The 15,729-nt window shown below is 45.1% G+C and overlaps 1 protein-coding gene across 3 annotated transcripts in view; it reads left to right on the forward strand.

Moving 5' to 3' along the window:
- The window catches only part of SPON1 (spondin 1), a 300,022-nt gene extending 287,186 nt beyond the window's left edge, over positions 1 to 12,836 (forward strand). For 2 of the 3 annotated variants that reach the window (XM_009007713.5, XM_002755075.6), the window contains exons 8-16: positions 528 to 729; positions 1,720 to 1,860; positions 2,682 to 2,757; positions 3,766 to 3,948; positions 5,337 to 5,507; positions 5,602 to 5,769; positions 6,642 to 6,806; positions 8,730 to 8,993; positions 10,462 to 12,836. In XM_009007713.5, the coding sequence (XP_009005961.1) occupies positions 528 to 729; positions 1,720 to 1,860; positions 2,682 to 2,757; positions 3,766 to 3,948; positions 5,337 to 5,507; positions 5,602 to 5,769; positions 6,642 to 6,806; positions 8,730 to 8,993; positions 10,462 to 10,625 (1,534 nt within the window). In that variant the 3' untranslated portion in view covers positions 10,626 to 12,836. The remainder of the gene's footprint in view (positions 1 to 527; positions 730 to 1,719; positions 1,861 to 2,681; positions 2,758 to 3,765; positions 3,949 to 5,336; positions 5,508 to 5,601; positions 5,770 to 6,641; positions 6,807 to 8,729; positions 8,994 to 10,461) is intronic. The other variant, XM_035265886.3, reaches the window with a different exon arrangement.
- Positions 12,837 to 15,729: the final 2,893 nt, after the last annotated feature.

Genomic DNA, 15,729 nt, shown 5'->3' on the forward strand with positions numbered 1-15,729 from the left:
AAACTGGATACGGCCAGGCATAGTGGCTCATGCATGTAATCTTAATACTTTGGGAGGCAGAAGGATCACTTGAGGCCAGGAGTTCTACACCAGCCTGGGCAACATAGCAAAACCCCATCTCTTTAAAAAATGTAAAAATTAGCTGGGCATGGTAGTGCCTACCTGTAGTCCTGTCTACTATGAAGGCTGAGGTTCAAGGATCACTTAAGCCTAGGAGTTTGAGGCAGCAGTGAGCCATGATCATGCCACTGTACTCCAGCCTAGGTGTCAGAGCAAGACTCCGTCTCTGAAAAAAAAAAACTGGATACGGTAGTAGTATGTGGTTCCCTCCACATTTGTTCAATGGATGGGCTTAGGACAGAGAAGGGTATAAACCTGTAATGGCCAAAGGCAGAGTTCAGTGGGAGACCATGAATGTGACTACTCTCTGTCCTTCGCATTCTTCATCCATGATCCAGGCAGATTTCCCTCAGAGTGAGGACCAACCCAAGAACCCTAATGTGATGGTCTCTGTATTTGGTTTCCAGGAGAGCAGCACCCTCGGCTGAGTTTTCTGTGGACAGAACGCGCCATTTAATGTCCTTCCTGACCATGATGGGCCCTAGTCCAGACTGGAACGTAGGCTTATCTGCAGAAGATCTGTGCACCAAGGAATGCGGCTGGGTCCAGAAGGTGGTGCAAGACCTGATTCCCTGGGACGCTGGCACTGACAGTGGAGTGACCTATGAGGTGTGTGTATGCCTGGAGTGGTGAGTGGCAAAGTTCCCCAGCACCTTCTCCTTGCCCAGCCCCATCCTGAGTGTTCTGGACACAGAGGGTATCTAACCCAGGCTCTGTCCTAGACAAACTTTCAGGCTGGCTGGGGAGGCCGGCACGGTCTCATCACATACAGAGTGTGATTTGGGCTCTGGGAAGTGTTATGCAGTGGCCACGAGAGCACAGAGAGGGAACTGATAAAGAGCAGTTCCCAGGTGAGCAGGAGACAGCATTCCAAAGCCACGATGGCAAGAGAGCAAGTGGGGAACAGCAAGAGGTTGATGTGATATGGCTGGGCCGGATTCTGAAGGTTTTGGACAGCTGGGCTAAGAAGTTTGCATTCTGTCCTGAATGTCATATTTCTTAGATATGATCAACTGCATTGAAATCTGGAGCCCTCAAATAACCAACGGGAGAACAATCTACAACAGGCATCTGCAAACTATGGTTTGCAAGGCAAATCTGCCCTACAATGTGATTTGTCAATGAAGTTTTCAAAGCCAGCTACACTCATCCAAGTACATATTATCTGGGGCTGTTTTTTTACTACCATGGCTGAGTTGAGTATTAGCAGCAGACACAGCATGGTTCACAAAGCCTAAAATATTTACCATCTGACCCTCTACAGAAAAAAGTTTTCTAATGCCTCATCTATTAGGGAGAGTTTGGGATTCAAGTCAACCTGGCTCAGCCATTTCCTAGCTGGGATGGCCTCTCTGAAACTTGGTTCCTTCATCTGGGCACAATCCTACCATGTACATGGAAGAATTTTAAAATACAGTTCTAGAAATTTCCCAGCACATGGCATGAACACAATTCCATAAATATAAATAGTAGCTATTATACTTGTTAAATTCTATCAAGGACTTTGCTCTGATCCATATAACAAATGGCTTTTGTGGGTCTTTCCCCACAAAGAGGCAGGGGTTTTCTTACTCCTTGCCTCTATATGTTTTCCTGCAGTCACCCAACAAGCCTACCATACCTCAGGAGAAAATCCGGCCCTTGACCAGCCTGGACCATCCTCAGAGTCCTTTCTACGACCCAGAGGGTGGGTCTATCACTCAAGTAGCCAGAGTTGTCATCGAGAGAATCGCACGAAAGGTACTGGGTTAGAGCCCACTCTAGCATCGACCCTTCCCGGTAGGAGTGCCAAGGGAGACTGCACACCTTTCTGCTCTAGAATTGTGGAGTCCCTAGCAGAAAGCATCTCAGGATATGGAATACCCTGGTCTCCCCGGGTTTCTAACATGCACATTATTTTGTAAGATGAAAACGAGCAGGCCAGACGCGGTGGCTTACACCTGTAATCCCGACACTTTGGGAGGCCAAGGTGGGCAGATCATCTAAGGTCAGGAGTTCAAGACCAGCCTGGCCAACATGGTGAAATCCCATCTCTACTAAAAATAAAAAAACTAGCTGGGTGTGGTGGCAGAGGCCTGTAATCCCAGCTACTCAGGAGGCTGAGGCAGGAGAATCACTTGAACCCAGGAGGCAGAGGTTGCAGTGAGCTGAGATCATGCCATTGCACTCCAGCCTTGGCAACAAGAGTGAAACTCTGTCTCAAAAAAAAAAGAAAGAAAATGAGCAAAATGAAATCAGCAGTGAGGCCCAGTGCTCAAATGAACAATTTGATCCAGGCAAATTGGTTTTATTGTGAATTCCATAACTGATTACTAATGTCTGCCTTGGGCCAGAACTGGGAACAGTGGTACCCAAGCCATTTACTTATCCCTGGTTAGCCACTCCTGCTTTCTTGGCATTTCTTTCTCAGGCAGATTGTAAATGTTGGCCCAGAACTTTGCCATGGCTCTGGGTGACATTTTATACAGAATGGGCATTAGATTTTAGTCCTCTTTCATCTTCCCCCTACATATTCTCTTCTTTCTCTCATGTGAGCCCTCCAAGTAAAATTTCTTTTGCAGGGGGAACAATGCAATATTGTACCTGACAATGTCGATGATATTGTAGCTGACCTGGCTCCAGAAGAGAAAGATGAAGGTACATTGCTTTTTGTTGTTGCAGGTGGCAACATAAATTGATGCAACCCTTTGAGAAAGCAATTTGCTAACCTGTTTTAAGAATTGTAAAACTATTCATGTCCTTTGACTTGGTAATCCTATCTCTGAGGATTTCTCCTCAAGAAATAATCAAAAACAAGGCCAAGATTAGGCACAAAGCATAAGGCAATTGATGAAGATCTGATGTCAGAATATATACTGAACAGCATCAGGCCTTTAAAATGATCACGTACATTTTATCTGAATGGGCTTCTCAGGAGTCAGACCACTCTGCTTCCATTCTCAGGCCAGCTGATAAGGCAGGTGTGGATACATTCACTTTCCCAGCAAGTAAAGAGAGGCCCAGATCCTACAGGCAGGAGGGAGAGACAGAATCATGGTTCAAGCTCAAGTTTTCTTATGGGATCTGGAGCCAGACAACCCGGACTCTCAGTAGCATATGATCTTAGGCAAGAAGCTAATCCTTCTGTCTCAGTTTCCTCAACTATCCAATGGGGATAATAAGGGAACCTGCTTAACAGAGTTGTGAGAATCAAATGGGATAAAACATGTTCTTAGAATGGTGTTGGTACATGGTAAGTACTCAATGAATAGCACTGCCCTTATTCTTACTATGACACCTGTGTATGGGATCAGCGGGGAGATGAGCCATGGCATGAAAACAAGCCTTGAGCTTTTCAAAATTGCCTACAATGTACCTGCATGTGTGTGGAAACAATGTCAGGATGAGGAACTGAAAATGAAAAGACATTCATGTGTTGAAAGGAAGGGATAATAAGAATCATTCTGCTCCTTCAGATATTAGCAAGATGTTAAATTATAATCTTTAAAGGGAAGTGGATGGCTGCTTCCATCCCAGGAGGACACAGGCTCAATAAGGCCAGTGTGGCAGCATGGCTCTTCTTGTCCCCAAATGAGCTGGTGTTGGAGAGGGCCAGTGGCGGCTCCCATAGGCTCCCAGGGAAAACCTGTCAAACACTCTTTCCAGATGACACCCCTGAAACCTGCATCTACTCCAACTGGTCCCCATGGTCCGCCTGCAGCTCCTCCACCTGCGACAAAGGCAAGAGGATGCGACAACGCATGCTGAAGGCGCAGCTGGACCTCAGCGTCCCCTGCCCCGACACCCAGGACTTCCAGCCCTGCATGGGTCCTGGTTGCAGCGACGAAGGTGAGGAGATGACCGAGACCATCGAGGGGCTGGCAGGAGCTCAGGAAGGGAGGGTCTGCCCAGCAGTCAGACAGTGTCCCCGGTGAGGGCACAAGGACCCTGACTGTAGATGTCCATGGGGTCCACTTTGGGCAGACTCCTGTCTGCAACAGTGTGTTGAGGGCTCTGAACATAGAACCTCTCTTATGACATCAAAGGAATTCTTGAGATTGACTGACCACTCCCCTTCTTTTACTGAAGAGCTGACAAACATAGATATATCTTATGACAGATTACAAGTAACACATAGCCTGCTTCGTGGCCTCAACTCCAATCTCTTCTTAAGGAGCCTGTTAACAGGTCAGCCCAGACTGAATCTAGATTCATTGCCCTAATTCTGTCATCATTCATGGCCCCTCATCTGTGTTCCACCCCAGCATGAGTCAGAGCACTCTCACTTCTTTGTGTCAGGACCTTCAGGCTGATTGCAGAAATTCTCAGTCTCTCTATTTGCAACAGCCCAAAGGTCAGGCTTGAAGTATAATCTTGCAACACCTATATCATGAGGGTCCAAGCTTCAATATTGCACTAAGCTGATTGCTGTGCAAAGGTCAGCTGTCTGCTTTCCAAGCCATGATCCTTTTCTCTGCCTGATGGATCTATGCTACTCACCCCCTGATCTTACAGGATGCAATAAGGCAATAGGAAGGGATGTATAGGCTGGACTGGTGTATGGCAGGAAGAAAAATAAAAATAACACTTCCAAGCTGAGGATAAAGAAAGCAAGCTTAATCCGTGCAGGTCATTAATTCCTTGGCTCTCCCTAGAGTGGGGGTCTTAAATACCTGTCTTGGGGGCTGTGCTTTTACGTGGTTTATGGCTAGCTCGTTTTGCCCACAATAAGGGGAGTGAACCCTCCCATAGAAAAGTCATCTCTACAAACAGGTGGGAGGAAAGCTGGGACTGTCCTGTCAACATTGAAGGCTCTGTTTCTTGGGGCTGGGACTGAAGAGCTGTCTAAACTGAGGAGCTGAGGTCCTTAACCTCCCCCTCCACAGGGAAGGATTGTTCCTCATACAAATGGAGTATGATTTATCTTAAATTATATATGGATCAAATTATATCTTTTATTATGTGTGTGTGTACACATTTTTTAAACACCCTCCTTTTTATCCAAGCATCTTTCAAATGTATTTTCATGAGATAAGGAGTAATTCTGAGTGACCCATGCATGTGGAAAAGAGGCATTTCCTCTTAGAGAACTTTGCCGGTTTAAGGATTTAGGCCTCTTAGGTTCACTGACATCCTCAGCTGCCTGACTCCTCTTGATTCCCACTGGCAGCAAGTTCTGGCTGGGTGGGCATCCTAGCCACTATGCACTGCTGCAGCATGTGCTTGGTGTGTTGCAGACGGCTCCACCTGCACCATGTCCGAGTGGATCACCTGGTCGCCCTGCAGCATCTCCTGCGGCATGGGCATGAGGTCCCGGGAGAGGTACGTGAAGCAGTTCCCGGAGGATGGCTCCGTGTGTACACTGCCCACTGAGGAAACAGAGAAATGCACGGTCAACGAGGAGTGCTGTGAGTGGGGGGCCCCAGGTGGGTGGGGGGCCCCAGGCAGACGGGCAGGTCGGGGAGGCAGCAGGTGCAACTCCAATACCACCGGCCTCCCCAGCTCCCAGCAGCTGCTTGATGACCGAGTGGGGCGAGTGGGACGAGTGCAGCGCTACCTGTGGCACGGGCATGAAGAAGCGACACCGAATGATCAAGATGAGCCCCGCAGATGGCTCAATGTGCAAGGCCGAGACCTCCCAGGCAGAGAAGTGCATGATGCCTGAGTGCCGTGAGTGGGCATGGGGATGTGCTTGGAGGAGGTGACCAGGGCCAGGCGTGGAGAGCCATGCCACCCCCTACTACCACCATAAATGTCAGAGGCTAAGCAGGAAGAAAGCATGGCCCATGGTCCTTGCCAGGCACTGCCAGGAGCCAGATGAGAGCCGTAGGTGTGTGGACATCAACCAGACTGAGAAAGAGTAACCTCCACAGGGGACATTCTAAGCAATACTGGGGTGGCAAACTGGTAACCTTTGGATAGAATTCACCTGCAGCTGTGTTTTATAGGAGTGTCTTTCTTGCAGTGGTGGGGAGGAGGGCTAATAGATTTAGGTGGGGCTAGCCCACTCCTGTTGTACATTGGACTTGGCTCAGGTCTAGCCCACTCCTGTTGTACATTGGACTTGGCTGATCCCATAAAGCATGACCTCCCTGCTCTGCACAAATGCATATGGGTCTGCCCACACATCAGCACGCAGATATATAAAGGCACACAAGCACATATTCTAGGGAATTCAGGACCACAGTATACAAAAATGCGGCCCTTGGCCCCTCCTTTAGTGCCTGATTCTTGGTGACTGTGGGATGTTTCTGTCTCTAGGAAGATTCTACTTTCCAGTGAGGACTTCTGTTGTCATATTACTACCCTCATGTCATAACCACCAGGGGGCCAGGAAGATGAAAGAGAGTGACAAGAAGAGCAGTAGGCTGCTGAGCCACTTCCTGCTCCATAGAATTCACTCTTATGTGAACCCACAGGCCAATTTCTACTTTATTCCAGGGGCCAAAACAGGGGACTGGGTGTGGGACATTGTGGGGCCAGGGATATCAAAGAAAACAAAAGGAGCCTGTTCTCAGTGGCAAACCTGGTTCTTGATCTAGACACCATCCCATGCTTGCTGTCCCCATGGTCTGAGTGGAGCGACTGCAGCGTGACCTGCGGGAAGGGCATGCGAACCCGCCAGCGGATGCTCAAGTCTCTGGCGGAACTTGGAGACTGTAATGAGGACCTGGAGCAGGTGGAGAAGTGCATGCTCCCGGAATGCCGTAAGTCTTGGAGCTCCCCGAAGCCCATCACTTCTCTCCTTGTTCCTGAGTCCAGGGAACCCTGAACCTGCCAGTGCTAATGCTGCTAGATCCTAGAATAAAATGGTTTGCTGCGGGGGAGCTTGGGGTTTGGCAGTCAGTGTCTGCAGTTACTTAAACACTACATCAATTTCATTAGTAAAGTGAGAATCCCACTACTGTCTACAAAACACCCAAAGTGCAAGTTGCCGTGAAGTCTAAATGGGAGACGCATATGAGAAACAGCACAAGGCTCAAAAAACCTTAGTTCTTTTCCTCCCCTCCCCCAACAATTATGGGCTTGCCTGACCCATGGATTTTCCGAGCTTTTGAGTTCTATTCTTCTCCCTGTGACCATTTTATTTCCCCATGACCAGACCCTGGACATTAAATCAATGACTCTGGCAGACTGGTAAGAAAACCAGCAAGAAAACAAGCCAAGTTCTCAAAAGCTCACCCCACCCCACTCCCAGTCCTCTCCTCCAAAATCTCTGCCATCAGCTGTTTGTATTGCATGGGACTAATCACCTCCAAGCAGAGCAAGCCAGTTTCCTTGGCTGGTCTTCCAAGAGCTGCTCTTTTGGGGTGATGAAAGGGCAGGCACACTGGCTGTGGCTCTGGCCCCCTCCAGCACACACTTGCAGTCTTTCATGCTCCCTCCCCTAGTTAGTAACCTTCAGCCGATGACTCAGCACCTCTGTTCCTCAGTTTCCCCATCTGCAAAGTAGCCAGAAACACTTCCTAGGTTGCTCTGAGGATTAAACTGAGTATTTGGTCCAAAGTGTGAGCACCAGATGTGGCAAGGATAGGCCTCAATCCCTGCTCCATGCTTCAGCTCCTGGGCTGTTAGGTAACTTGGACCATCCACTAGAGAAAGCCTGGGACTTTCAATAACTAAGACTGGCCTATGGTTCAGGCCAGCTCACCAGAGTTGGAGCCCCACAGCCTTCTGACTGTCTGACTTAAGTCTTCATATTCGCAGTGTCCACTGAAGGAAGGGAGAAGAAAATGAGTATTAATGGAGCACTTACAGGGCTGGGAGCATCTCATTTAATCCCCACAACCTAATGAGAAAAATACCATGATCCCCATTTTGCAAATAAGAAAGCCACCTGAGTTCCCACAGGGGAGTAAAAAAGAACGGAAACTGTTGAAACTAAAAAAGAACAGTCTAGGTCCAGCCTGACTTTGGCCTTGCAAGGCCAACAGAGCACTTGGAATAATTTACCTCCCTGGAACACATCCTGACAATTAGACTGATGTGTTATTAGTAAGAATTTACTGGATCTCGTACTGTGATAAACCATAAAGTACCACTTGCTCCTGACCCTCTTCTCTACTGAATGTCCCATTTATAGCTCCTGTTTTTCACATAGACCCACCACATATAGAACACAGGATGATACTGAAATGAAAAGCTGCCAGGGCGTGTGAGAACCACAATGTCCTTGGTATTGGTCCACAAGGGTCAGCCACTTTTAGCTTGTTGATATAGTCTCTCCAAAGAGCAGCAGGGGGCTTGTTGGCCTTGCTCTGAAAAATACCATCAGTGAGTTTGGGAGTGTGGGAGGCTGTTCTGTACTTGAAGCTGATCTGACAATACTCTAGGAGCTCACAGAGCAGGGCAAGAGGCTCTGAACACATCTTCAAAGTCCTCCAAAGCCTTCTTGAGTCAAAGAGGGAGCAGAGAATGGGTGATGACCTGGCACAAATCCTGCCTCTGCTGCTTACCAACCACTGGGGCTGGATGAAGTCAGCCCACCTCTTGGAGCCTCAGTTTCTTTTTCTGTAAAATGCCATGACATGGCACTTCCTTTGCATTCCTCATAGGCTTGTTGAGATGTTCATGTGACCAGATATTGTTTCAGACATGAGATACACTGATGCCCATCTGTGTCTTGCCAGCCATTGACTGTGAGCTCACTGAGTGGTCCCAGTGGTCAGAGTGTAACAAGTCATGCGGAAAAGGCCACATGATTCGAACCCGGATCATCCAAATGGAGCCTCAGTTTGGAGGTGCACCTTGCCCAGAGACTGTGCAGCGGAAAAAGTGCCGCATCCGGAAATGCCTTCGAAATCCATCCATCCAGAAGCTACGCTGGAGGGAGGCCCGAGAGAGCCGGCGGAGCGAGCAGCTGAAGGAAGAGTCTGAAGGGGAGCAGTTCCCAGGTATCCCTCCCAAGTGTGGGCCTGGGCTGGTCTCCAGGACAGGGACGCTCTGCACTGGGCCAAATCTTGGATCTGTCAAACAAACAAACAAAAAGACTGGGGGAAAGTCACATTTCTGCAGTCTTCAGACCACATTTTGATTCTTCAGATCCAAGTTTTTTCCCAGATGTTGAGCAAGCAAAAGTTATAAAAGAGAGGATTGGGGGTCAGAAGGTCCTTTATCAAAGATCATTTAGATAACCTAATTACCTGACAAACGTAAATTTTCAAGCAAAGAATCTTTAGGAGTTGCACAGTTCCTTCCTTTCTGCACATGTATAAAACCAGAAGTGTGTCTAACTGCTCAAAATCAGTTATGACTTAGTAACCCCCCCATCCACTCCTTGCAAAAGGGGAAAATTATACAGATATGTCAGAGGAGTCTTGTTCATCATTTAGGGAATGTGTTCCCGAGAACCTCCCAGAACACGTCATCTTCCATTTTAAGGGTGTGGCTCAGACAAGGCAGCCGTGGCCTGAGGCTTTATGATTTTTCTTGCAAGGCTAACCAGAAGTTTAGCAGCAATGTCATGTCAGCCTTGAGTTTTATTTCCCGAAATAATATTGATCCAAGCGGCCAAATAACTAATTGAGCAATGCACCAAGTGCTCAGGGAGCTGAGAAATGAGCATCTTACAGACTGGAGTTCAGGGACATGTCAGAACAGGGAAAATTAGAGTGGGTTTTGAAAAACTTGGAGGAGTTTGCCACATAGAAAGTACATTCCAGGCTGGGCGTGGTAGCTCAGGCCTGTAATCCCAGTACTTTGGGAGGCCAAGGCAGGCAGATCACCTGAGGTCAGGAGTTTGAGACTTGCCTAGCCAACATGGTGAAACACCATCTCTACTACAAATACAAAATTAGTCAGGCATGGTGGTGCATGCCCGTAATCCCAGCTACTCAGGAGGCTGAGGCAGGAGAATCGCTTAAACCCAGGAGGCAGAGGTTACAGTAAGCCAAGAGTACACCATTGCACTCCAGCCTGGGCAACAAGAGTAGAAACTCATCTCGGGGAAAAAAAAAAAAAGTACATTCCAGGCAGCAGAATAGTCATTGCAAAGGTAGATGGTCTCTCCAGTAGTCTAGCCAGGCTTGCTTACATGTTGGTGGAAAGGTTCCTAGCAGCTTTTATTAAGCCCATTTTTGCTTATGTCCCATTGGCCATAGTAAGTCATGTTATCAAGCCCAGATTCAAGAGGTGGAGAAACAGTCTACCTTTCGATGAGAAGATCCATGAAGCATTTGTGGCCATTTTTTGCAATCAATCACATATGACCTAACTTTTCCAAGTAAGGACTCTAACCAAGTCATTACATACTTGAGCAGAGGAGGAACCCAGACAACCACATTTCACAGTTCTACTAGAGTTCAGCATCCCTGTTCTGGCCCCAGTTTCTGCTGGCCTAACCAGGCATTCTCATGCTTTCAGGTTGTAGGATGCGCCCATGGACAGCCTGGTCAGAATGCACCAAACTGTGCGGAGGTGGGATTCAGGAACGCTACATGACTGTAAAGAAGAGATTCAAAAGCTCCCAGTTTACCAGCTGCAAAGACAAAAAGGAGATCAGAGCATGCAATGTTCACCCTTGTTAGCAAGGGTACAAGCTCCCCAGGGCTGCACTCTAGATTCCAGAGTCACCAATGGCTGGATTGTTTATTTGCTTGTTTAAGACAATTTAAATTGTGTACACTAGTTTTCATTTTTGCAGTGTGGTTCGCCCAGTAGTCTTGTGGATGCCAGGGACATCCTTTCTGAATACTTCTTGATGGGTACAGGCTGAGTGGAGCACCCTCATCTCCAGCCAGCCCTCTTCCTGCACAGAAGTGAGTAGTGTCAGCCACCTTGTACTAAACTGAAACATGTCCATATCCTTCTGGAGCTTCCACCTGGCCAGGCAGAACAGAGACCTTGGTCTCCTCCACGTGGAGAAGCAACCATGTCTGGAAGTGACTCTATGCCTGAGTCCCAGGGTGCGGCAGGTAGGAAACATTCTCAATCAGATGAAGGGAGCAGATCCCCCTCATTCTCATCTTTGGCCTGTTCACTGAAAACACTGTTTGCCCATGTCTTCTTAGTGGAACTTTAGGTCTCTTTTCAAGTCTCCTCAATCAACAGTAGTTCCTGAGGAAAACAGAGCTGGTAGACTTGAAGAGGAGCATTCATGTTGGGTGGCTTTTGTTCTTTCATTGAGAAATTTGGAATACATTTATCTCACCCCTGATATTGGCTCCCGATGCCCCTCAGAAACAAACAAAAAAAAATATGGCTGCTTTATTTACATGTAAGGTAACGAGTTTTTACACCTGAGATTAGAGTGTATTTTTCCCTGGCTTTTGGGGGTTAGGGAGAGTATGCACAATTCTTCTAGGAAGCCAGCCTTCTTTACATTTTGGTACTAAATCCTGATTGGAACCAAGACCAAGGCAGCAAAACTGGTCTCTTTAGCAGTCCCATACCTGAATTTTAAAATCTTCCTACACACATCTAGACTTTCAAGTTTGCAAATCAGTTTTTAGTAAGAAAACATTTTTGTTATACAAACATTTTGCTAAGTCTGCCCAAAGCCTCCCAAATCATTCCTTCAACAAAACAGTTATCTCTGTACTTCTTTTGTTATTTCAGACATAAAATTTTATATGTAGAGAAAAAAAGTTATCAAGACAGAAAGTAAATCTAAGAGAAAGGAATATTATGGGATTAAGCTGAGCAAGCAATTCTAGTGGAAAGCCAAACCTGTGTTAGTGCTCCACACCATGGTGGTGGTCCTCCCAGACACGCATAGGAATGGCCACGGGTTTACACTGCCTTCCCAGCAATTATAAGCACACCAGATTCAGGGAGACTGACCACCTAGGGATAGTGTAAAAGGACATTTTCTTAGTTGAGTCCATCAGCAGTTTTTGTTCCTGAATTTATTGTTAAAAATGGTTTCTTTTATAGGCCTTCTTACTGCTTAATCCAAATGTGTGCCATTGGTAAGACACATATTATGCTCTGAATACACTAAGAATTTGTATTAAACACATCACGATATTTCCAAATACAACATACTATAGCCCTGAATATGTACTTTAACACAAGAAAGATTGTTCAATAAAAACTCACTGGGTCTGTCTTATGTTTTTAAACTAAGTAAGTGTTATGAAGGGTGAGTCTTTTTTATATTGTCCTCCACCTCCATCATTTTCAGTAAAAGACATGGCTTTTCCTCCCTTGTTCGTGGAGGGACCATTATTACATCTCTGAACTACCTTTGTCTCCAACATTTTTTAAATCCTTAAATGAATTGCTTTCTTCCAAAAAAGGGAGCACAAGATAAAGAAACATGAGATTTAATTTCCTACTTGAGGAAAAAAAGAAAAAAAAAGAACTCTTCCTGTAGAACTGCCCTCTTTTGCAACATTGTTCTAAGCTATCTAGATAACTCTCAACCCATGATAATCAAAGTTCCTTAAGACGGTGATTCCTAATCCAAGGACAAGCCACCCTAATGTCACATGTTATTTGGTCACAGTTGGGTACATTTAAAATCCTGATTCTAGAGACTTAAAACCAGGTTAATGACTAAGAATGGATAACATGACTCTTGTTGCATTATTTTTTGTTTGCAATGGGGAATTTATAAGGAACATCAAGTCTCTTTCTTACCAAAGTCTTATTAGGTGGTTTACAGTTTTTCTGGCTAACAAATCATTTGGGAAATAAAGAATTTTTACTACAAAAATGAAATCTGTTTGGACTTCCACTTGAGATAGTAAAGAGTGTATTAGACACCCAGTAAACACTGTCATAGAAAGAAGTTACAATTGTTTGTTGTGTATATTTTTTTTCAATGCCAAACCAGTTGTAATCCAATTTACATCTATATTTTAAGTTCAACAGCAAGAAGTTCAGAGATAGATTTCCCAACCAGACATTGGGTCACTCATTGGTCACCTTGTCAGTGCATGTTATTTGAAGGGAATCTGCTATAGCAAATGAGAATAAATCTGGGCTTCTATAGATCCAGAACTGAAAAAAATTTTTTAAATTGTGCTGTTTTTAATTTGAACTTTGCATATTAAACATATTTTAGGCATACTCAGTCTGTGTACTCGCTCCAGGAAATTAAAGGTATATTACACATTCTCATATGACTCTAGCTCTCCAGAAACAGTCCAGGTCAAGTACATGGCTAAAATGTGCTAGGGCTTGAGTCTGTTCCCACCAAAACTCACTCATGTTTTAAATTTGATCCCCAAGGTGGCCACATTGGGAGGTGGCGTAGTAAGAAGTGTTTGGGTCATGCAGGCATATCCCTCATGAATGGCTTGGTACCATTGTACTAAAGGAGTTCCAGCTCTCTCTAAACTGAATTAGTTCGCACAGAATTGCTCCCAAGGGAATAGGCTATTATGAAGCCAGGACGCCCCTTGGTTTTGACTCTTTGAAAACCTCTGTCTCCTTTCACCTTCCCTGCTGTTATGACACAGCATGAAAAGCCCTCAACAGAAACAGAGAGACGCTGGCAGCATGCTTCCTATACTTCCTAGTCTGAAGAACCATGAGCTAAATAAACCTTTTTACTTTATAAATTACCCCGTCTAAGGTATTATTATAGCAACATTAAAAGGAACTAAGATGAATGTCAATACACACAAATTCTCAAAGTCAAATTATTTCTGTGACTTATTTCTATTTAGCCCACATTTCAGACAACGGTTAAATTTTTTTTTTTTTTTTCCGAGACAAGAGTTTTGCTCTTGCTGCCCAGGCTGTAGTGCAGTGGTACAATCTAGGCTCACTGCAACCTCTGCCTGCCAGGTTCAAGTGATTCTCCTGCCTTAGTCTCCCAAGTAGCTGGGATTATAGGCGTGCGCCACCATGCCCGGCTATTTTTTTTTAGTAGAGGTGGGGTTTCTCCATGTTGGTCAGACTGGTTTTGAACTCCCAACCTCAAGTGATCCGCCCCTCTTGGCCTCCGAAAGTGCTGGGATTAAAAAAATAATTTAAAAAAAAATTTGTCCAGCCACCAAGCCCAGTCAAAAAAATAAAATTTGTTTTAAATATCAGAAAATCTAGCCTGGGCAACATGGCAAAACCTTATCTATACAAAAAATACAAAAACTGTTCAGGCGTGGTGGCTCACACCTATAATCCCAGCAGGCTTTGGGAGGCCAAGGCAGGCAGATCATCAGAGGTTAGCAGTTTGAGACCAGCCTGGCTAACATGGTGGAACCCCATCTCTGCTAAAAATACAAAAATTAGCAGGGCATGGTGGTGCGTGCCTGTAGTCCCAGCGACTCAGGAGGCTGAGGCAGAAGAATAGCTTGAACCAGAGAGGCCGAGGTTGCAGTGAGCTGAGATCACGCAACTGCACTCCAGCCTGGGCAACAGAGCAAGACTCCATCTCAAAAAAATAAATAAAAAGTAGACAGGTATGGTGGTGCGTGCCTATAGTCCCAGCTACACTGGAAGCTGAGGTGAGACAATCACCTGAGACCAGGAAATAGTCTTTGGTAGGCTGTGTTCGTATCACTGCACTCCAGCCTGAATGACATAGTGAGACCCTGTCTCAAAAAAAAATCAGAAAGCTCAAAGAACTGTAGAAAGGCCTCTCATCAGTTTATAATGGAATCTGACCATTAAAAGCTCCCAGCCTTCTAAGTTCAGCTACATAGGAGCTAAATATTTATACCCTAACGATATAGACACTGTTGTTCAAAATAAAGAAGACTAAATGTTTAATCCCTGATTATAACATAGACTCAAGGAAGACATAGTCATTTCCTCTATTATGTGGAGCTATCAATTTTAATAAAATGATTCATTTTGTTCTTCATATTGCCCAATGTAAGGAGAATGAATAAAAATAAACCTTTTGAAAATGAGATGCAGTAACAAATTATAAATAGCAGCTGAATGCTAATTAGCATGAAGCTAATTCTTCAATTTACATCCTTTGAAATCTGAAAGCAAAAGATCTACACTAAAATATCAAATTTAAATAATGACACCCTGCTTTAGAAAACCTGTTGGTTCCAAACGCTTCACATACTCCACATAGGGTGGAGAGACAGAGGTTATGTCATGGTTCAGCACCGGAAACCTAGGTTCAAACCACTGCTGCACCTAAGTAGCTGTGAGGGCTGGGGCCAATTATCTTACCTTTTCTGGCCTTAGGCTTTGACACAAGCTCTCCCATCCAGCCGAGGTCTCTACTCCACTTCCATAATTTGGACAATTCTAAAGAGTGGGTCCTAATGGTATCCTGTTGTAGGACTCCATTGAAGGCCAACTGCACTCCACCCAATCCTCACTTCATAAATGAGTAAATGCACGAACTGTGAGAAGCTGGTTTGCATTTCTGTCACTTACAACCGAAAATGTCATGACAAAATATGCATGCATAATTTTACAGTTATCACCAGAGCAAAATGAAATTTGTCTTCACTTAACATTTATAATATTCATAATGTCTTAACATAAGATAGCATTCATTAACATTTTCTCATACTGCTGTAAATATTCCTAGTCTTTAGAACTGATTGGTAATAGTTCTCATATTTTAAGCACCTACATGTTTAAACAGTTTTTCTTTACCTCAAATAATTTGTAAGTAAAAGGGTAAAAATATCTTATTCAAGTCTACTGACTCCTTTACAACACCTGGAGTTGGTATAAGTATAGTCCCTCTTTTTTTAGTGTTGGAATGCG

The sequence above is a fragment of the Callithrix jacchus genome, chromosome 10 (assembly GCF_049354715.1).
Source record: "Callithrix jacchus isolate 240 chromosome 10, calJac240_pri, whole genome shotgun sequence".
Classification (NCBI taxonomy): Eukaryota; Metazoa; Chordata; class Mammalia; order Primates; family Cebidae; genus Callithrix; species Callithrix jacchus.